The sequence below is a fragment of the Bubalus kerabau genome, chromosome 19, assembly GCF_029407905.1.
Source record: "Bubalus kerabau isolate K-KA32 ecotype Philippines breed swamp buffalo chromosome 19, PCC_UOA_SB_1v2, whole genome shotgun sequence".
Classification (NCBI taxonomy): domain Eukaryota; kingdom Metazoa; phylum Chordata; class Mammalia; order Artiodactyla; family Bovidae; genus Bubalus; species Bubalus kerabau.
Window position 1 is genome coordinate 26,763,070 of NC_073642.1, and position 21,883 is coordinate 26,784,952.

General features: G+C 44.3%; 2 protein-coding genes across 6 annotated transcripts in view; both read left to right on the forward strand.

The window, feature by feature from the left end:
* Positions 1-4,225, forward strand: part of ZFAND6 (zinc finger AN1-type containing 6) — a 54,310-nt gene extending 50,085 nt beyond the window's left edge. For all 3 annotated transcript variants that reach the window (XM_055556576.1, XM_055556573.1, XM_055556574.1), the window contains 2 exons: positions 900-1,013; positions 3,310-4,225. In XM_055556576.1, coding sequence (XP_055412551.1) covers positions 900-1,013; positions 3,310-3,458 — 263 coding nt within the window. In that variant the 3' untranslated portion in view covers positions 3,459-4,225. The remainder of the gene's footprint in view (positions 1-899; positions 1,014-3,309) is intronic.
* An 11,785-nt stretch (positions 4,226-16,010) lies between these two features.
* Positions 16,011-21,883, forward strand: part of FAH (fumarylacetoacetate hydrolase) — a 32,133-nt gene continuing 26,260 nt past the window's right edge. For all 3 annotated transcript variants that reach the window (XM_055556019.1, XM_055556016.1, XM_055556017.1), the window contains exons 1-3: positions 16,011-16,139; positions 19,772-19,882; positions 21,271-21,392. In XM_055556019.1, coding sequence (XP_055411994.1) covers positions 16,059-16,139; positions 19,772-19,882; positions 21,271-21,392 — 314 coding nt within the window. In that variant the 5' untranslated portion in view covers positions 16,011-16,058. The remainder of the gene's footprint in view (positions 16,140-19,771; positions 19,883-21,270; positions 21,393-21,883) is intronic.

Consider the following 21,883-nt stretch of genomic DNA (forward strand, 5'->3'; position numbering starts at 1 on the left):
TTGCTCATAAATCACGATATGTTGCCACCAGGTGGGTGGTACTGCTTCCATTTGGTCCTCATGACTCTGAAGAATTTTTTTCATGTTTAATTGGGGATTTACTGTGTTAAAACATCTTTCTCTTTTAATTATGCCTTGTGATTTAATAAATAGCAGTATCTCACTTATACAGTGAGGAATGTGTATCAGTTAGGAATGACAGGTTTCCAGTGACAGGTTTCCAGTTTATTAAACCCATAAGTTAGGGTGTAGGGGCAATAATTTGACCTGAATTTTGGTGCAGATGGCCTTGGGTTCACTACTTAATTTACTATCTTAATTGTAGTGTTTTAATCAATATATCTTATTACCCATATTTTAAAGGTTTTATATGAAATATTCTGAGAATTTTGAACATACTTAGTATTCCACTGAATCTTGGTTTTAGGATTTCTTTCCCTTGTACTCTTTGAAATCTACATAGTTCTGACTCAGCAATATTTAGAAGTTTGCATGTGACCATTTTCTTACACATTTTCTTGCTTTCTCCTTTAGAATACCCAAGTAGTGTTTGTGTGTTGTATGTCTTTTATGGGTCAAATACATAATTACCAGAAAATTTTGAAAATACAGCACTTTCTAGAGTTATTGTTAAAATCTCAATGTATAGTTCAGCTTTTCCGCATGTGTGTATACATATGCAGAAAATATGTACATATTTTAACATACATATATGCAAAGGGGGTCATATTATATAAACTACTTTGTAACTTTTTAAACTGTGGGCATCTTTCCATGCTAATAAATAAACACTCAATTATCTGAATAAACAGATCAGTGGGGGCAAGTTGGGGTAGCAACCACCTCACCTCAGAATCTCATTGCACAATTAAGTTTCACTGCCTTCCTATTTTTGTCAGCTTCAGTATCAGAAACGGCACAACAGGCATCTGAAGAGCAAAGCAAGTCTCTTGAAAAACCAAAACAGAAAAAGAATCGCTGTTTCATGTGCAGAAAGAAAGTGGGACTTACTGGTAAGGGCCTGAGTCACAAGGTTTAAATTAAGATTTTATTTAAGATAATGTTTGACTTACTATTAATGGCTTCAATTAAGATTATTTCTGTTTCCATGTGAGTTAATAATGGATATGCTTCACCTCCTGAATTTTCTTAAGTAAAAGTAGCTTTAATTACATACCTAATAGTGAAATGAATAGCTTTTCTTTTAAAATTCATTTTAGCTGCATTTGAGAATGTTAGACAAGTAAAGTCAGTATGCCAGGCTCTGTGAAAGGGCAGGGGTGTGTCTCCTGCCTTTAGAGAGCCAGAAATTGTTGTGTGAGAGAGGGTGTTTAAGTACTTGGTGAGCTGTGTGTAAAACGGCCAGTCATTGGTTGGTGGTGTGGGCTCACAGAGTTCATACATGTAAGGTGATAGACCTGTCCTGCCACCCAGTAAGTAATCAGTACATGCTGACTGCTGTAACAGAGCTATTAGATGGTATTAAGAGACGGGGAAATGTTCGAAATACTACTTGGCTATTTGGCAAAGCAAGTACATTTAAATGCAGTCAAGTAGATTGCTTTGGGAGTTCAGAGATGTGCGTAATTATTGATAATTCATAGGAGAGGAGCAGAGGCCCATCAAAGAATCTGGAAGGTAGGATGTTTCAGCTGGGTCCTGAAAAGTGAGTAGGACTTACAACTGATGGACATAGGAGCATTTCAGGCAGAAAAAAAGATAGCTTGAATGAAAGCTCAGAGAAAGGAAAGAATAGGGCATGTTGAGGGACCATAAATAAATAGGGAATGTAGCACAAAATATGTGCAGAAGGGTGTTTGAGACCATCAGATGAGGCTGATGATGTGTACTCTGGTTAACTGATGAGGAAGAGTGGCAGCTATAAATAGTTTCCATTTATTGTTTACTGTGTGAAGGGCATTCTGCTGAAAACTCTGCCTAAGAAACTGACTTAAGAATAGATAGGATTTTGAGCAAAATTATGTTTTAGGAGGGTTATATGACTAAGGAGTAGATATAAGAGGAAAGGAGATTTATAGTCTGATATCAAAGATGTTTTAAGACTGGCTCATGCCTTGGCGAGTGTATTTATTTAAAGAATACAAACATGAACAAATAAGGCATTTTAAAGTGGTTGTGTGTATATATATACTACCTAATATATATGTATAGTATCAAATACTATCTTTCTAAATCTCAGAAACTTAGACTTCATGAATAGAAGGCTGTGACTTAGTAACTTCTATCTTGTCCAGTCTTGTTAGTCTGGTGTTACTTTTGGCTTCATTTTTCATTCATTATTACGAAGTCACAGGAGACTTCCTGGTGGTCCAGGAGTTAGGACTGCACACTTTCACTCCTGGGTTCAATCCCTGGCTGGGGAACTAAGATCCCACAAGATATGTAGTGCAGCCAAAATAATACTAATAAAATTTAAAAAATAAAATGAAGTTACAGAATATCTTTTGGAAGTTTTAAAAAAATGTGGTAAAGGAAGTTTGCATCAAATGTCAACATTTAAAATATTGATTGCTGTGTTCTAACAATTCCATCATATAGTAAAATCCTTTTTAGGGGTGCAGGACTAGTATTATTTAAAGACTATTCACCCTGCTTATTTCTCTCTTTTGGCTTAAATTCTTGGGGCATTTCCCTAAAATAAGTAGCATTTATTGCATCTTCACTGTATGTTAGGCAGGTAATACTTCCTTGTTTAATTCTTACTATAACTGATTTCCAGAATTAGAGGTGCAGAAACTGGGGCTCAGGGAGGCTTGGTAATTTGCCTGTGTTAGTAAATAGATTCATGCTTAGGCAACCGCAACTGGATCTCATGCTCTTAGTCACTGAGCCAGATTACAGTTCATATCTCCATTAGAGATTGGCCAGGGAGAGCTGTTCTATTTGTTAACAGTTCTGTCCAAAGTTTCATCTTTCTTAACTAAATCTTAAGGTTGTCTTCTGACAGTATGCTTATTTTTTCACATTTTAGTATTTGAGAAGTGTCTTACATTTTCAGTTTATCAGTCCTGTTTTTGATAGGAAGCAGTTGTGTTTCAGGTGAAGAAACTTGAGCTCAGAGAAGTGGCTGTGACTTGGGCTGGCACAGACCTGTGTTTGTAGGTGGTAACAAGAACTGAAGCCATCAGCTGGTGAATTTGAGAGTATACTAGGTTGTGCAACTGCTAGTTTGGAATGATTCTTTAGATTGCTGCCCTACAGACATGATCTTTTTAACATTAATTATGTAGAGAGTTTAATATTTAGACCTTGCACTCAACTCATGTACGTGTATTGATCCATTTTCAGGGTTTGAATGCCGGTGTGGAAATGTTTACTGTGGTGTACACCGTTACTCAGATGTACACAATTGCTCTTACAATTACAAAGCTGATGCTGCTGAGAAAATCAGAAAAGAAAATCCAGTAGTTGTTGGTGAAAAGATCCAGAAGATTTGAACTCCTGATGGAATACAAAATCCTTTGACCATCTGCAAACTAAAAACTGACTTGAGGTTTTTTTTTTTCCTAGTCATTGGGAATGTAGAGCAATGTATCTTGCATAGACCTTTAATCATACATGTCATCAGAAGAATAGATTTTTGTTTTTGTTTTGAAAATGACTCTGAACATTTATTTCCATTGCAGTTTCTGTGGCTGAAAAAAGTAAACTTTACGAGTATTATCCTTTTAAGATCATTTAAATTTTAGTTGAGTGCAGAGGGCTTTTATAACAAACGTGGAGAAATTTTGGAGGGCTGTGATTTTTCCCAGTATTAAACATGCATGCTTTAATCTTGCAGTTTATTTTCTCATTGTGTATGTATATATAGCTTTTCTCTGCAGCACGATTTCTGTTTTGATAATGTCCTTTAGGGCACAGCTAGTTATCAGTAACTGAATGTATCTTAATCATTATGGCTGCTTCTGTTTTTCCTTAACAAAGGTTATACATATGTTAGCATATAGTTTCTTTGCACCCACTATTTATGTCTGAATCATTTGTCACAGGAGAGTGTGTGCTGATGAGATTCTAAGTTTGTGTGTTTTTAAGTTTTTTTGAGCGAAGGAAGGAAAAGCTGTACGCATTTCATTGCTGACTGCAGGTTTCTTTCAGATGATGTTCATCGGTCTGTGTGTATACAATATGAAGAATGATCTGAAGTAATTGTGCTGTATTTATGTTTATCCACCAGTCTTTGATTAAATAAAAAGGAAAACCATAACGTTCCCTTGTATTACTTTTTCTCCATTACTCTTGCTGGTAGTTCATTTTGACTTCTGGTCCTTTAGTTTTCTGCTTTACTGATTTTGTGAGATGAGCTCTCACGTCTATCTGTGACTGATACTTAACGATGATAAATTGTGATCTTACATTCCCATGAGTTGAACGTGTCATATTTTCTAGCTCTTGTTTGTTTCTCTGTTCTGAACTCTGTCACAACGAATTAGTATCTAGTAGAAGCTTCTTTTTCTAGTAGGATTAGAGAAACTGAAAGAGCACAACTCAAATACGGAGAGCTGGAGAACTGTGGAGTAGAAAGATCTCCAAAAAGCCGTTTGTTCTGTGGTTTTTAAACTTATCTGGCAGCCAGCCTTTTAAAAACTTGAAATAGTATGTAAAACAGATTAAATAGTATTTTACAATACAGATTTCTAAGGTTATATTTGTTTACTTAATACTTGTGTATTCCATCTTAGTATGTGTATTCTCCCTCCATCTGTAATGATGACTTAGCATTGGAATCTGTAAATATTAAATAAGAGAAAACCATTATGACTATCTTAGTAGATCCAATTAAAGTATATAATAGGATTTAACACCACCCAGTCATAATAAAAACTCTTGATAAATTAGGACTCGAAAGGAATTTCTTTAAGGTGGTAGCTTCTGTGTAAATCTGTAAAACAAAAAACAAGCGTCTGCCACAAAGAGGAAATTTCATACCCTTTTAAATTCAGAAACAAAGGGCTGGTTTTCCACTATGACTGGTTATGTTCAAAATTGTGTTGGAGATCCTAGTCAATAGAATAAAAAATGTTATAAGAAATAAAAAGTAGGAAACACTAATTATTTGTACATTACACGTTCTTATTTTGTAGAAAACTCAAATCTAAAGAGAAAGTACCAGAAATACCAGGGTTTCATTACAGAGGTAGGTGTAACATTAATTTTCTGAAGCCAGTTGCATTTCTTTGTATCAGTAACAATCAGAAAACTGGAGGACACATTTTACAATAGTATTAACACCAAGTACCTAGGAAATTAACAATGTATGTTGAAGACCTCTTTTAAGAAAAAATTTTCCAACATTATTAAGAGATAATAACTAAGACCTGAAAAAGTAGGGACAGAGAGAAGTTTGCGGCTAGGCAGACAATGTCAAGAAGATGTATTTTGTACCCAAATAGACCTATAGATTCAAAGCAGTCCCTCTCAGAGCCCCACCAAGTTTCCTCCTGAAACTTGTTAAGGTGGTTCTAAATTAAAAGATAAAGATGAGCCCAAGGCTAGGACATTTCAATAAAGAAAAATCAGGGAAGTGGGCATTTTTCCACTCTATGCAAGAAGCCACGTTCATTAAAATAGCATGGTATTCACTAAGGGTCGTACAGAATCCTAATAGATTAGACCAAAATACCCCAAAAAAGCCATGCACGAAATGAACTGGGTGTAAGAGATACAGCACACCACATCAGGGGAAGGAGACTGTGATCATGACAGCTAGCCCAACTGGTCGTCAGCATAGAAAAGAGGTGAAAATTGCTCCCTATCTCACACCACAAGGAAAAAATTCATGAATTAAATGTAAAACACAAAATTTTCTAACTCTCAAAAAAAAGATGATTACTGCTTCAACCTTGGATATAGAAGGACTGTTTAAGACACAGAGTATTGACTGCAAGTGTTACTGATGAATTTGTCTATTAAAATGAGGCATTTTAAACCAAAAATACCATATGGTAAAACCATCAAAGAAAGTGAAAAGCCAAGTTACAAACCAGGAAAAGTTAAAATGTAAATTAAGACCACAATAAGATAGTATTTTATACCCATTCAGTTGGCAAGGATTTAAAAGTGTTTGGCAGTATCTAGTTCTTAATGGCACCCCATTCCAGTGCTGTTGCCTGGAAAATCCCATGGACGGAGGACCCTGGTGGGCCGCAGTCCATGGAGTCGCTAAGAGTCGGACACGACTGAGCAACTTCACTTTCACTTCTCACTTTCAGGCATTGGAGAAGGAAATGGCAACCCACTCCAGTGTTCTTGCCTGGAGAATCCCAGGGACGGGGGAGCCTGGTGGACTGCCGTCTCTGGGGTCGCACAGAGTCAGACACGACTGAAGCGACTTAGCAGCAGTGTTTGAAAGGTTGCTGACATTAACCAAAAGTGGTTCAGTCTTTAGGACGGTTTGGAAACTAGTACCTTTTAAAATTGGACTTTTATATATCCTATAATGCACAAGTTTTACTCCTCTAAGAAAAACCTGCATATAGAGAACAATACACATGTACAGCAATTTTCAAAGCCTTGTTTACAGAAAGCAAAAATCCAGAAACCACTCCTTCCCTTTGAAGAATGGATAAAATGTGACATATTCTTACAATGGAGTATAAATAGTGATCAAAACTAGTGGGCCCTAGAGACAGCAAAATAGAAGTACCCAAAGTCCATGGTCTTAATTACAAAGATTTTTAGGTGACCACATGTTAAAGTCGGGAGTCTGGGTAATGGTTTTTTTGTTTTGATATGTTTTTCCCATGTACATCATTTATTCCTTAAAACTTTAAGGAAAAAGCCCCAGATACTTAAAGGAGGTCATCATTTTTCAAGATTATTATACAAATTGCTTAATTGAGATTTTGGTTCTGAGTAACTCAGTTTACTAGTATGCCCACCGTTTCTAATATAGACTGTTTCTAACGTTTGATGTTTTTTTAAATGAAACACCAAAACCACGATTCATGGAAAGAAAAAAATGGGTAAGTTGAACTTCAAAGTTAAAAATTTCTCTGCAAAAGGCAATGCCAAGAGAACAGAAAGACAAGTCACAGACTGGGAGAAAAGATGAGCAAAACACAGTGACAAAGGCTTACCCTAAATAAAAAATAAGAAAACAAACCCAACGTTAAAAAATGGTCCGAATATCTAGACACCTCATCCAAGAAGATACACAGATGGCAAATAAAACGAAAAGGTGGTCAATGTCATTGGAGAATAGCAAATTAAAATGAGATGACACTAATACCTACAAGAATAGCTAAAATCCAAAATACAACACCAAATGCTATTGAGGATGTGGAGCAACAGGAATTTGAGTTCACTGGTGATGGGAACGCAACATGGGACAGAAGGAAGAAGTTGGGCAGTCTCTTAAAGTTAGCCATAGTCTTACAGACAAGCAATTAGTTGCATTCCTAGGTATTTGTCCAAATGAGTTAAAGACCATGTCCACACCAAAACCTGCACCCAAATGTTTTTAGCAGCTTTATTTATCCATAATTGCCAAAAATTAGCCAAGATGTCCTTCATATGTACCGATAAACGGTGGTACATCTGTATAATGAAATGGTATTTAGCAATAAAAAAAAATGAGCCATCAAGGCACAAGAAGAAGTGAAGGAACCTTAAATATATATTGCTCCGTGAAGCAGTTCAAAAAGACTCGCTAATATATGACATTCTGGAAAACTCAAAACTACAGTCAAGAGGTGCTCTGTGTTCAGGTAGAAAAAGGAAGGGATGAAAAGGTGAAGCACGGGGTTTTAAGGCAGGGAAACAGCTTTCATGACACTGTAATGGTGGATACATAACTATGCATCTGTCCAAACTTGTAGAATCCTACAACACAAAAAGCAAAAACCCTGGGACTTACCTGGCGGTCAGGGGTTTAGACCACCTTTCAACACAGAGAGTGCAGGTTTGATTCCTGGTCAAGGAGCTAATCCCATGGTGCCTCCAGGCCTAAAAATCAAAACAAATCAGGAGTAATACTGTAACAAATGCAATAAAGACTTTAAAAATGGTCCAGTTAAAAAAGGCCAACTCAGCTGGCATATGTTTAAAAAACAATGAGAAATAGCTTTGAGGCAGTATTCCATTAAAACATGGATGAACAGTGTCTGCAACATTGGCTCAGATGGTAAAGTGTGTGTCTACGATGCGGGAGACCTGGGTTCGATCCCTGGGTTGGGAAGATCCCTTGGAGAAAGAAATGGCAATCCACTCCAGTACTATTGCCTGGAAAATCCCATGGACAGAGGAGCCTGGTAGGCTACAGCCCATGGGGTTGCAGAGTCGGACACGACTGAGCGACTTCACGTTCACGTTCAAAGACAAAAAAAAAAAAAAAAAGGCAGGAAAGAAGAAAATTTGCAGAAAACCCAGCACTTGTTGAGCTGGTTCATTTAGCTCTGTTCAGAATAGTTGAGAAAAAGAGGGAACTATGATAAAAGACAAAGCACTTCAGTGAAGCAAATGTCTTTTCTTAAGGCTCAAGCTCAGAAATGCTTATAGTACATATTTTAGAGGGCACACTGTGTTTGTCGGGCTTCCCAGGTGGCGCTAGTGGTAAAGAGTCCACCTGCCAATGCAGGAGATGCAAGAGATCTGGAGAAGGAAATGTTAACCCACTCCCGTATTCTTGCATGGAAAATTCAGTGGACAGAGGATCCTGGTGGGCTACAGTCCATGGGATCCCAAAGAGTTGGACACAACTGAGCAGAGCAGTACACGTTTTCAAGGGCACACCATGTATTTGGCATGTATACCATACACTTTAGCATCAGAAGGATATATTGTGCAAACGTGAGTGACATTTGGTTCTCTGCAAGGAGTTCAATATTTAGAGAACCTTGGAAATGAGTTCAGGTAATTGATGTGCAAGTGAAATTTGTAGGGTGGGGAGAAGGGGAATGGATGGACTCCTGAGTGTTGCCCAAAAAGGCTACTCCCCTGCTCCCAGTGCAGGCAGCTCCACATCCTACAAATCTGAATGGCAGGGGCCAGCCTCTGGCAAGACTTTTTCACTCTGTATTCAGACAGCCCTCTCCAGTTCTCAGAGTCAGCGGCAGCCGCGGGAGTCTCCTGTGCTGCATTTTCGCATCCGAGGGAGGCACTGAGCTTGGTGCTACAGAGGCTCAAACCAGCCCTTCATGATGGAGGTGCCAGACTCGCCTCCAGTCCTGAAAGCATCCAGACCCTGCCACCCAGGAATTTACACTCCGGCAGCAGAGTAGGAAAAGGAAAACATTTTGTGCATGCAGATCTCCATGGCTCCAGTACTACAACAGTCTCAAGCACTGCAATTTCTTCAGCCGATGAAAATAATAACGAAGCTTATTTGGGCACAAGGAAAAATGTTCAGGAGAAAAGTCTAAGGAAAGACTGAAAATTAGCTTTTCTGTAAAGGTGGAAAAAATCATGCACATACAAATAGAATGAGCAAATAACGTGAAAACTGCAGGATGGTGGGATTACAGACATTTTTTTCCTTAAAATTCTTTTTTATGATTGTTGTACATGCTCAACACACTCCCTCCCAGAAGAGGAGAAAGAAAATATAGTGTACTTGCAAGTTATTTACTTCAATTTTTTTCCAAACAGAGAACAGCTTTGGTACTTTTCAGACACTATATATAATTAGTGGGTTGGCAAGTCTATTTTAAAACTATGAAATCTTACTCTCCCTACAGCCATCTCACGCCCACACCCCTTCTCACACACACATCAGCCCTATGCCCTTCCCCCAAAAGGTTGATTTTCTCTCTACATGGCTTTTATCAGAGAAGGAAATGGCAATCCACTCCAGTGTTCTTGCCCGGAGAATCTCATGGACAGAGGAGCCTGGTGGACTACAGTCCATGGGGTCACAGTCAAACACAACTGAAGCTTTTGTAATCTAGGCTTTCACTAGCTTATGTGTTCAGTGGAAGTTCCTGGCCCGTTGCTCACACAGCACACACTCAGTAAATAAGGAAGCAGTTGTGCACTATTCCCAGTAGTGCCTGGATGAGGTGGGGGTGCTCATTGGTTATTGATTAATTGCCATTAGTCAACAGTTTTGTATTATTTACTTAAGTATTTATGGAGCACCGATTCTGTGCCAGACATTTTTGCTGGGCATTAACAAAGCTACAGAAAGAGTAAGACAGTTCCTGTCTCTAAGGGGAGAGACCAGGCCAGTATGGAACAAGCAAATAGTTCACTGTGTGTGCTTAGTCACGTAGTCGTGTCCAACTCTTGGCCACTCTATGGACTGTAGCCCACAAGGCTCCTCTGTCCATGGGATTCTCCAGGCAAGACTACTGGAGTGGGTTGCCATGCCCTCCTCCAGGGAATCATCCCAACACAGGGATATAATCCAAGTCTCCTGTGTCTCTTGCATTGGCAGGCGGAATCTTTACCACTGAGCCATCCTGCTGCTGCTGCTGCTGCTGCTAAGTCGCTTCAGTCGTGTCCGACTCTGTGTGACCCCATAGACAGCAGCCCACCAGGCTCCCCCATCCCTGGGATTCTCCAGGCAAGAACACTGGAGTGGGTTGCCATTTCCTTCTCCAATGCAGGAAAGTGAAAAGTGAAAGTGAAGTCGCTCAGTCGTGTTCGACCCTCAGCGACCCCATGGACTGCAGTGTTCCAGGCTCCTCTGTCCATGGGATTCTCCAGGCAAGAGTACTGGAGTGGGGTGCCATTGCCTTCTCCGCTGAGCCATCCTAGGAACCCCAAATAGTTCATTGCCTTGTAGCTGAAGAGTCGCTAGAATTCGGTAGATATTAGGTGGTACCTGGAAGGGGAACCAAAAATAAAAGAGTCTGGCTGCTCCTCACTCAAAAGCCAGTGAAGAGGCCAGGTTGGTGGAAAGGAAAGTCTGCTTTATTTTGGATGCCAGCAGGGAGTGGGGTGGGGTAGGCAGATTCCTGTCCAAAGGCTGGCTGCCCCCCACTGACAATCAGTGGGCAGGGCCTCTTATAGCCCAAGGGAGGGGGCTCCATGCAGAAACAACACAGTCAGCTAGCTCCACAGTCATCTTCAAATCGGTCATGGGTGGTCTGACCAGAGTCATCTTGATTGTTTTAGGTACAGTTAATCTTCATTTCCAGGATCAATTTGTTTCCATTTCTTTGAGGCCAATTCTTGGAAGTGTGTGGCTACAGTCTGATCATCATATAGCTAACTTCTTCCACCTGGTACCGGTTTCAGTATCTATCAATACAAGAGAGCTCAAACGATACGGCTCAGAATATTATCGTAGCCCTTGAGAAGGCATGAAAGGTCCTTGACTTTGCCTACTGCTTAAAATACTATTGTTTTGTCCTATTTGACTCCTTTTCTTTGCTTCTGCATTTTCTCACTTCTCTGATTTTAAAAGAGAGAAAAGGCAGGCTGCGGACAGGGGAGTGGAGGGGAAGAGGCCTTCTGCTCTGTTACTCCATTGCAGAAGGCCTCTGACAATAAAGCCACAGAACAGAGCTGGGACCCTTTCCTCTTTCTTTTCCCCCTTTCTGGAACCTGTGCAGAGGTTCCAGATCCAGAGCCCTGTGCCAGGGTCCTCTCAGAACTGACCAACCCCCATAGCACTTGTTGCCATGAGCCCCCCTGACCTAAGCTGACCTAAGCCCCTCCAGCTTCCTGACTCCAAATTAGGTAAAATGCCCACTCTATAGGGTTTCCCCAGTGGCTCAGTAGTAAAGAATCTGCCTGCAATGCAGGAGCCACAGGAGACATGGGTTCAATCCCTGATTGGGAAGATCTCCTGGAGGAGGGCATGGCAACCCACTCCAGTATTCTTGCCTGGAGAATCCGTATGGACAGAGGAACCTGGCGGGTTACAGTCCATAGGGTCTCAAAGAGTCAGACACGACTGAAGTGACTTGGCACACACGCATGCACCCACGCTGTAGCATCCTAACAAATCACCTACTTAATGCCACCCTCCCAGCAGGAATTTTCTTTATCTTGAGGCTATAAAAATTGGTTACTAGCCCATGAAAAGCGTCGGCTCTCCCTTGAGCCTGCCTGTTGTTCCAACAGGGCCTCTACTCTAATAAACTGTTCTCCTCTCATTCCACCTTATGTCTGAAAATTCTTTTCCAACCTGCACAGGGACCACGACAGAACCATGACAGAAAATGAGTCAGACCACCTACCATTGCCAGAGACTGCCCTTCATGCCTTCTTTTCCAGGGCAGACTTAACCAAAACCAAGGTCCAGCCTCGGCAGAGGTACTCAGAACAGGAGATGAGAACCAAGAAGAGGCTGAGCCAGACTCAGCCTCTTACAGGGTAATCACTGGTCAGCCTCAATCATCGCTGGGCCTAGAGAAGGGGGTCAGCAACCAGCCCCTCTTGTAATGCCCCCTCATCCCAGGCCTTCTGATTCCAGGCCATCTTATCTCACATGTTCCCACTGACCCAGCCCCTCCTCCTTCCAAGCCAACTTGCAGGACAGCCTTCCGAACTCTGAAAACTTTTGTTTTAATTTTTAAAAATTGAAGTATAGTTATATACAATATGTTATAAGTGTATGATATAATGATACAATTTTAAAGCTTATATTCCATTTATAGTTATTATAAAATATTGGCTATATTCCCCATCTAACTCTGCAGAGTTTACCCTTGCCTGACTACTGACTCCTTTTTTTTAAACCGTGCTAGGATCTGACAGCATCCTGGATGGTTAAGTGTGCCTGAACATTTTTTTGTGTACCTTTTGGCCATCTATATGTCTTCTTTGCAGAAATGTCTATTTAGGTCTTTTGCCCATTTGTGGATTGGATTGTTTGAGTTTTTTGATAATTGAGTTTCATGAGCTGTTTGTAAAACAGATAGCTAGCGGGAAGCTGCTGTATAGCACAGGGAGCTCAGTTCAATGCTCTGTGATGATGTAGAGGGGTGGGATAGGGGCTTGGGAGGGAGGCTCAAGAAGGGCGGGATATGTGTATACATATAGCTCCAACATGAATTTGAGCAAACTCCAGGAGATTAGTGAAGGACAGCATGGCATGCTGCAGTCCAGGGGATCGCAAAGAGTCCGTGGACTGAGCAACTGAACAACAATAGCTGATTCACTTTCCTTGTACAGCAGAAGCCAAGGCAACATTGTAAAGCAACTAAACCCCAATTTTAAAAAAGTGTGTCTGAAGCGCCCACACAGATAACCTTCTCATGTTGTGTTCTCAGAGCCCTGGATGTAACTTTGTTTCTGAAAAGTTCTAGCTGACTGGACAAGAGTGATGACAAACAAAACCTTGAACTCTCCCTAACATTCTTTTCTCCCTCCCTCCTCTCCCCTTTCCTTCCCTCCCCTTCCCTTTGATCCCCTCCGAGCTTCCGTCTTTACCTGTCACTAACATTTTAGTACTTGATTTTAACAGCAAGATACTTGGTACGCACATTACTGCTGATCTTATTGAAATGGCAGCATTGTTTTAGAGGTGAGGACAGAGGCAGGAAGACAGGGAAGAACTGCTGGGGGATTTGGGACTGGCTGTTGACAAATGCGTACTTCAAGAATGAAGATAATTGAATCCGATTTAGGGAGCTGGACAGTGGATGACAGGAGATATAGGGCAAGATGTTGTGGGAAAAGGAGGTGAACTTCTTATTTACTTTCTGATCTTTCTATTATTCATTATGAAATGTTTTTGAAGGGAAAGGGTTATATTTACAAACCTTAGGATGATTCTTCAATCTTTAAAATGCTCTTTTAAAATAATTCCTAGGGGACTTCCCTGGTGGCCCAGTGGCTAAAACTCTGCGCTCCCAAAGCAGAGGGCCCAGGTTTGATCCCTGGTAGTGGGACTAGATCCCACATGCTGGAACTAAGAGTTCGAATGCTACAACTAAAGATTCCATGTGCCGCAACTAACACCGGGCACAGCCAAATAAATAAATAATAAAAAAAATTTTTTCAAATAATAGTTTGTAGGACTTTGGCTTAAATTTGTTTTCAAATGTATTCAGTCAGCTCTGCTTGCATATCAATTAATTCATTAACTTTTGCCTCTAAGGTTGTGAGAATTTCCAAGCAAATTAATCAAAAGCCAGTGTTTCAAATACTGGTTTGTGTGTTGATATGTATTGTGCAGCCTATACTTTAATAATTTTAACTCACTTAAAAAATACTTTGTAAAAAAAAATAAAAAAAATAAAAAAAATAAAAAATACTTTGTGAGGTTTGTGAGAAATTTGCATTCCTATTATAAACGTCAGTGCTGACCACTTTACCTTAACAGCTGTATTCTCTCCTTTTTTGATGGTCTTCTAAAGAAGAAAAGCAAAACTCAAGTACTAAGAAATGGTTACCTTTCTGGTTGGATGTCCCTTGGGAGGAAGAAGTAGTTAATTGATAACCAAGTCTGTGCCAGGCATTATTTGACTATCACAGAAATCCAATCTCTTTTTGGAGAAGACTCTTGAGAGTCCCTTGGACAACAAGGAGATCAAGCCAGTCAATCCTAAGGGAAATCAACCCTGAATATTCATTGGAAGGACTGATGCTGAGGGTGAAGCTCCAATACCATGACCATCTGATGCAAAGAATCAATTCATTGGAAATGACCGTAATGTTGGGAAAGACTGAAGGCAGGAGGAGAAGGGAGCGACAGAGGATGAGATGGTTGGATGTCATCACCAACTCAATGGACAGGAGTTTGAGCAAACTCTGGGAGATAGTGAAGGATAGGGAACCTTGGTGTGCTGCAGAGTCAGACAGGACTGAGCAACTGAACAACAGTTCTTTAACAGATAAGGAAACTGATGATTGGAGAGGGTACTGTCAGAGGTGGCTCTCAAATGTTCATCCTTTTAGCTTCATTCTTTTCAGAACTGGAAAGAGTATTACTGTGTAAATTTGTTCTTCCTCTCTCCCTCCCTCCCTTCTTTTTTCCTCCCTCATTCCCTTTCCTTCTCTTCCTTTTCTTTCTGTATTTTTCCCCCTCAGTCTCTCTTTTCAACCTTTACACACAAACACGTAGAGCTACTGTATGCCAGAAGCTCCACAGGTGCTCCACGCTTCATTCAATTCTATCAACTCTGTGAAATAGGAACCATTATCATCAACCTCATTCAGAGAAGAGAGCTGAGACAGAAAGGGGTTCAGTAACTTGTCCAAGGTCAAACAGCTTATCAATGTCATTTAAACACTGGAATGTGAAATAAACAGGTGACATATTTTCTAGAATATTAATTTTCATTAGTTTAGGCCTTCCAAACAGGCATGCCTGTTCCTTTCACCGATAAAGTGGAAATGCCATAGCTGACAGATGAGCATAGCTGATGAAGGCAGAAAAGATGCGACTGGAAACATAGCTCCAGCCCCGGAAGCGCCGTCTGACTTCTGAGTGTCTGCTGTGACCAGGACACCCGACAAGACTCGTGTTGAACTAGTGCTGAGCTGAAGATCGGGCCATGCAGCAGGGGGCGGGCTGGGGTGGGGTGCGGGGTATGCGGGATGAGGCTGAAGTCACCCGGGGCAGAGCCTTAAATGCCAAGATGGGTGTTGCTCTCGGTAGGAACAAGGGCCCTACCCCCGGCAGCTGGACCGGGGTCGGAGGGCCCTCAAACAGGAGGCTGGGCTGCGCAGAGGTAAAGCTGTAGTGGGAGGGACAGGATGGATATTGCGGGGCTGGAATTTACTGAGGAACAGGCCTTGTGGAGGGGCGGGGCCCCAGGGGAGGCGGGGCCCGAGAAGGGGCGGTCTTGTGGTGGGCGGGGCCCCGGGAGGGGCGTTCTCCTGGTGGGCGGGGCCCGGGAAGGCGCGGTCCCCTTAGTGGGCGGGGCTCCGTGAGGGACGTCTCTTGTGGGAGGGGTCGAGAAGGGGGTCCCTTGGTGGGCGGGGCTTCGTGAGGGGCGTCTCTTGTGGGAGGGGATCGGGAAGGGGCGGAGCCCTCGAAAGGGGCGGGCCGGGCCCTGGTGTGTCACCGGGTCAGCTCTGGCGGGAGGCGGGGGGGTCTGAGGGGGCGGAGCCCGCAGGGGGCGTGGCCCTGCCTGCCCATCTCTGCGAGTCCTGTCCCGCAGGCCGCGCGCACCCTGCCTCCCTGTTCCGTGCTCGCCAGCATGTCCTTCGTCCCGGTGGCCGAGGATTCTGACTTCCCCATCCACAACCTGCCCTACGGCGTCTTCTCCACTCGAGGCAACGTGAGCTGCAGCGCTCGCTTCCGGGCGCGGGGAGGGAGGGCGTCCCCTCCGCTCGGGACCCCCACCCTCCTGCCCCGCCCCTGGCCTCAGTCCAGCCTTGCCCCCTCTTGCCGGCACCCGACCGAGCTGGATGTGGGGCCCGTCGTTTCCCGGCTCATCGCCCCTCGTGAAGACCCCCGGGGTCGCTTGGGCCCCATGAGCGGTGCCTCTCCTTCTCCTGGGAGGGGGCTGGAGGCTGGGGCTGATCGCCGAGGGTGAATGTTGGTTCGGAACCCTCCTGCTGTTGGTTCAGATCCCTCCTGGTAGCTTTCCAGATGTGAGTTGTTGAAACCGTCAGCCTGTTTCTGCACATTTGCAAGAAAATTAAATGCAAAATGAAACGAAGTATGGATCTCCCTCTCAGGCAAGCAGAGCAAGTTATATTAAATATTATTATTACAGAGAAGTTGAAGCGCAGTCATACTGCCTACTCCGAAGTCATTTCGCTCTGTTTTCTTCCCTGGAGACACCTCATTATGGCCGGTTGTTCATCCTCCATGTTAGCCCCTAACCCTAGAAATATTCATTGAACCGGTGTATTTAGTAACTCAGAGGAATGAATTCATTCACATAAGAGCCCTGGGATCCAAGAGGTTAATTTCTTTACCTCCAACTGGCTTTCTTTCAGCTTCTTGGGCTTCCTGGCGATCAAAAGAAGCCCTTTAGGGGTAGGGAAATGAAATTTCACTTAGTGTAGTCTGATGGGCAGAAAGAAAACTGTGGGGTTTATCATCAAATATACAAGAATTTCCGTGGGTGGGGAAAGCAGATTCCCTTGGATTTATTCATGGCATTTTTGGCTTAGCTTTCTGCTTCCAGCTTTCATGGTAAGCTCCTGATTAGCTCTGAGAAGCCTCGAACTCCCAAACCTGCTTGCACCCAACAATGTTCAGGAACCGTTTGCTAAACGGAGCCTGTGGCAGTTAGCGCCTTCTGGAAAGTGGTTTCCTACCCCCATGACTGATCCTTGTCCCCATGTGCAGCAAATGCTTGGATCTAGAAGAGTCAGCATGTGGTTTCACAACTGCTAAGCCTGACTAGATGTCGCAAGGATGCCAAAGGTTAACAGTCCCCTGAAGGGCCTGAGGCATGTTAAACCTTAACCTGTGTTGGCCAAGCACACTCTGCTGGCCAGCCCTCCCTCTGCACTCCTCTGACATTCTGCTCTCAGCCAAGGGTCTGCACTTCTCCTCAGGGTGCACATCTGGAGGACAAATCGCATAGGCTGAAGCCTTTGCAAGAGGCATGGGTGTGCTCTGACTTATCCCAGAGAACTCTAGAATGAATGCTCCTTAGAGTGTGGCCAGTGGCTTGCAGACTCCATACCCCAGCTGTTTTCATATTAGACTGTGCAAGGACAGCCACTGTACAGAGGTTCACTGCCTTCTGAGAAGAATGCTGAGGGTTGTGAGTTGGCTTCCTTGACATTCCAGAAGGCTGAGGCCCTTCAAGTGGAACTGGCTGTGTTGAAGCTCTGGCTGCAGGCGCTGGACATTCCAGAGGTGGTGACCACCTCTCCAGACTGGTCAGGTCGCCAAGGCAGAGTCCTCCCTCTCCTCTATGCCAGAGGCCAACCATGCATCATTTGGGTGGAACAGTAGTGAACAAGGGTTCCCAGGTGGCGATAGTGGTAAAGAACCCGCCTGCCAATGCAGGAGATGTTAAGAGGCATGGGTTTGATCTCTGGGTTGGGAAGATCCCCTGGAGGAGGAAATGGCAACCCACTCCAGTATTCTTGACATATGTACACTACTAGTGGAAAGCTGTTGTATAGCATAGGAAGCTCAGCTTGGTGCCCTGTGATGACTTAGAGGGGTGGGATGGAGATATATGTACATACGGCTGATTCACTTTGCTGTATAGCAGAAGCTAAACAAAATTGTAGAGCAAGTATACTGCCATAAAAAAAAGAGAAGTCCCAACAATTAATGGAGGGACTTGCTATCTTGAGTCCTAGGGTCAGGGTTGGTCGGACACACGGGCTGCTTCTCACCTTTATTTGCAGCCGAGGAAGCAGGCAGCCACGCTTATGATTAGGTCTTGGCTGCTGCTAGTGGCCTCAGCTCCCTTCTTCCTCCAGCAGAGTGTGGGTGCCAGGGTCAGAGAAATGGCTCAAGGGTCTACCAGCAGATCAGCCTCTTCCCAATTGGCCTGGGGCCTCAGGCCTGGGTAAGGGTGTGGTTCTGCTCTACACCTGTCCCCGGGGCTGACGTGCATGGAGAGGTAACCATCTTCTCTTAGTCCCCGAAAATGAGCAGCCAGTGGAGATAAAGCCAGCCGTTAGCCCTACCTCTTAAACTCACTGGACATGAGATGGCAAAGCTGGTAGTTCAGGAGAACTGGAAGCTCAGCTCAGGATGAGCCCAGCTGGTTGAGTCTGTAAACATGCTCTCAGGTTTCTTCTTCTTCTTCTTTTTTTTTTTTTTAAAGCTTTACCAAGAGTCAAACACTTTCTATTTATTCATTTGGCTGTGCCGGATCTTAGTTGTGGCTCATAGGATCTTCATTGTGTCATACGAGGTCTTCAGTTGCTGCACACTGGCATGTGGGCTCAGTATTTGTGGCATGTGGGCTTAGATGCTCCATGGCATGAGGGATCCTAGTTCCCTGTCTAGGGATCAAACCTATGTCCCCTGTGTTGCAAGGCAGATTCTTAACCACTGGACCACCAGGAAGTCCTTCTTGAATTCCTCGTTGATAAACCAAGTTCAGCACTGTGAGGACAAAGGCCAGACTTTGCCAAATACTTGAGACATCTTCATATTCAGGCTTGAAGCCTGGATCTGATGGTGCAGAAAGGAACTTCCCTCGAATGTTCTGAACAGTCTGGCTTCCTGCTTCCTCATGACCTGAACTCTGCTCTGATTGAGCCATAACAGAGTACATTAGCCCAAGCCCCTGACCCTCCTCTGTGCCTGGGACACTCTCTGCTCTGCTGTGCAGAGGAATTGCCCTAAGAAAAAGCCTAGGTTTAACCTAAGAAATAATCCAGTTGCCTGGTGAGGTGGTGAGCTCCCTGTCACCAGAGGCATTTAAGTGACACCTGAGAAACTTTGTTGGGGACTTGGCCTGGATAAGGGTCTTGGATTATGCAGGAAACATTCTTTCCTCTCTGTGTCCTCGAGGCAGAGATGGTGCCAGGCTCTGCCCAGACAGAGATGACAAGGTCAGTTTCAGCCCTCTGAGAGGCAAAAGCAGCTGGGGTATGGTGCTAAGGATCCAATTCCTCAGCCCCTCTCCACAGTGTGCATCCATGCATAGTCGTTTCAGTTGTGTTGGACTCTTTGCAACCCCATGGATTGAGCCCCCCAGGTTTCTCTGTCCATGGGATTCTCCAGGCAAGAATACTGGAGTGGGTTGCCATGCCCTCCTCCAGGGGATCTTCCTGACCCGGCAGTAGAACCCGAGTCTCCTGTATCTGCTACATTGCAAGCAGATTCTTTATCCACTGAGCCACCTGGGAAGCCCTTCCTCTCCACAGAGGGCCATCTATAAAGCAGGGCCCTTGGGCTCTTAGATAGACAGACTTGCTGGGTATGTGAGCCCAGCCTGGCCAACTGCTCCCAGTGATGACCATGCCATCTTCCTTCCAGCCAAGACCGAGGATCGGCGTGGCCATTGGGGACCAGATCCTGGACCTCAGTGTCATCAAGCACCTCTTCACTGGCCCGATCCTCTCCGGACACCAGGATGTCTTCAATAAGGTAGAACATTGGGATGTGGCTTGCACTGGATCTCAGTGGCCATTTGTTGCAAATGCCACTAAGAAAATGGTCTTTACCTTCCATTTCTTTTCTTTTTAAAAATCTATTTAGCTGTGCCAGGTCTTAGATGTGGCAGGCAGGATCTTTGTTGCATAATGGGGATCTAGTTCCCTGACCAGAGATCAAATCCAGGCCCCCTGTATTGGCAGTGTGTGGGCTTGGACCACCAGAGAAGTCCCTGCCTTGCATTTCTGACAGCGGTGGTGCCTTGAGATCTCAGGGATTTTCCTTGGATAGTCAGTAATTCAGTTGTGTCCAGCTCTTTTCAATCCCATGGACTATAGCTGGCCAGGCTCCTTTGTCCATGGGATTCTCCAGGCAAGAATACTGGGAGCCAGGAGCTCCGCTCTCTAGGTTTAAATACAGCCTAGGAGGAATGGACAGCTGGCCCCAAGTGCCCTCTGTGTTGCCACCACTTTAGAAGTCAGCCTGAAGGACATGTACATGGGCAATGGATGTGAATGTACTTCCCTGTGAATGGTCAAATGCTTTAAAAAAAAAAAATTATTTACTTATTTGCACAGGTCTTAGTTGCAGCACAGGGTGTCTTTGTTGCTGTGTGTAGAGTCTTTGGAGCATGTGGGATCTAGTTCCCTGACCAGGGATCAAACTCAAGCCCCCTGCACTGGAAGTGCAGAATCTTAGCCATTGGAACACCAGGGAAGTCCCTGTCTAAGTGCTTTGATGTGCATCCTCTCCTTCCACGGAAGGAAGGTGATATTTATTGAGTACCTCCCTATGCGTCAGGAGTTTTACACATACCTCTCATTCAATACTCACAATGACCCTCTGGCATAGGACTGGCATCCTCATTAGATCTGATGAGGGTCTAACTTGAAACAAGACACAATTTTCCCAGGTCACATGGCTGCAAGGATTGGAGCCAGGACTGGAACTCTGGCCTTGAAAATCCACAAGTGCTTTTTAGGCTGCACCTCAGTGGCTCAGAAACCTCTTCTTAGCTTATGTGAAGGGGGTTGGTGCAAGACCCCTGCAGACTGAAGGCCTCCGCTGGAGGGACGAGCCATTTTCATTGCAGGCTGGCCCGAGCTTAACGGGGCAGCCATTCCAGAAGGCAGCTCTTGGGCTTGGCCAATTGCCTATAAGGCCACGTGGGGATGAAACCCCAATAGGAACAATGACACATCTCCTCCACTGGATGAACAAATGATGGAACTAAGAACTCAAGTCCTGAGGGTTTGAATGAACTGGAGATAAGTGACAGGGGCCCCAGAGAGCTGCTAGGCTGGCTCCTGTCAACAGGAGGGATAGTGCAAGGGGCTTTCCCACCGGTGATCTCCTTTTCTTCTTCCCCATCTTGGTCCTAGCCAACTCTCAACAGCTTCATGGGCCTGGGTCAGGCTGCCTGGAAGGAGGCTAGAGCATTCTTGCAGAACCTGCTGTCTGCCAGCCAAGCCAGGCTCAGAGATGACGTGGAGCTTCGGCAGCGGTGAGGAGTCCGTGGTCCTTGGTGGGCAGGGATGAGGAGATCTGCCTGGGCAGAGGGGGACAGTGTGGTCATCAGGGACATTCTGAGTCATGGTCTGGCTGCTTTGGCCTCATCTGGCTCCCACCTGGGGTACATTTTGGTGGGAAGGCTCTGGGCCAACAGGAATTACTTCTCTGGCTGGACTGGGGTGTCCAGGCTATGTCTGGCCCCCCGCCCCCCGCCCCCGGCCCCCTCCCTTTTCACTCAGCTATTCCTCATCAGCATCATCCATGTGCTTGTCTGGTCTCTAAACTAGGGGTAGTTTGGTTTGTTTCCTAGAGTGGAACATAGAAGCAGGAGGGAGGCACCTTGCCTTTAGCGGGTGGACGTCCATCCTGGTGAGGCGCCAGGCCTGCCTGGAAGTGCTCGCTGCAGAGCAAGAGCAGGGTTTGATCCAGGCTGAGTCTGTGGATGGCCAGAGCAGGGACCCTGCTTTGCTGCATGCTTGACCT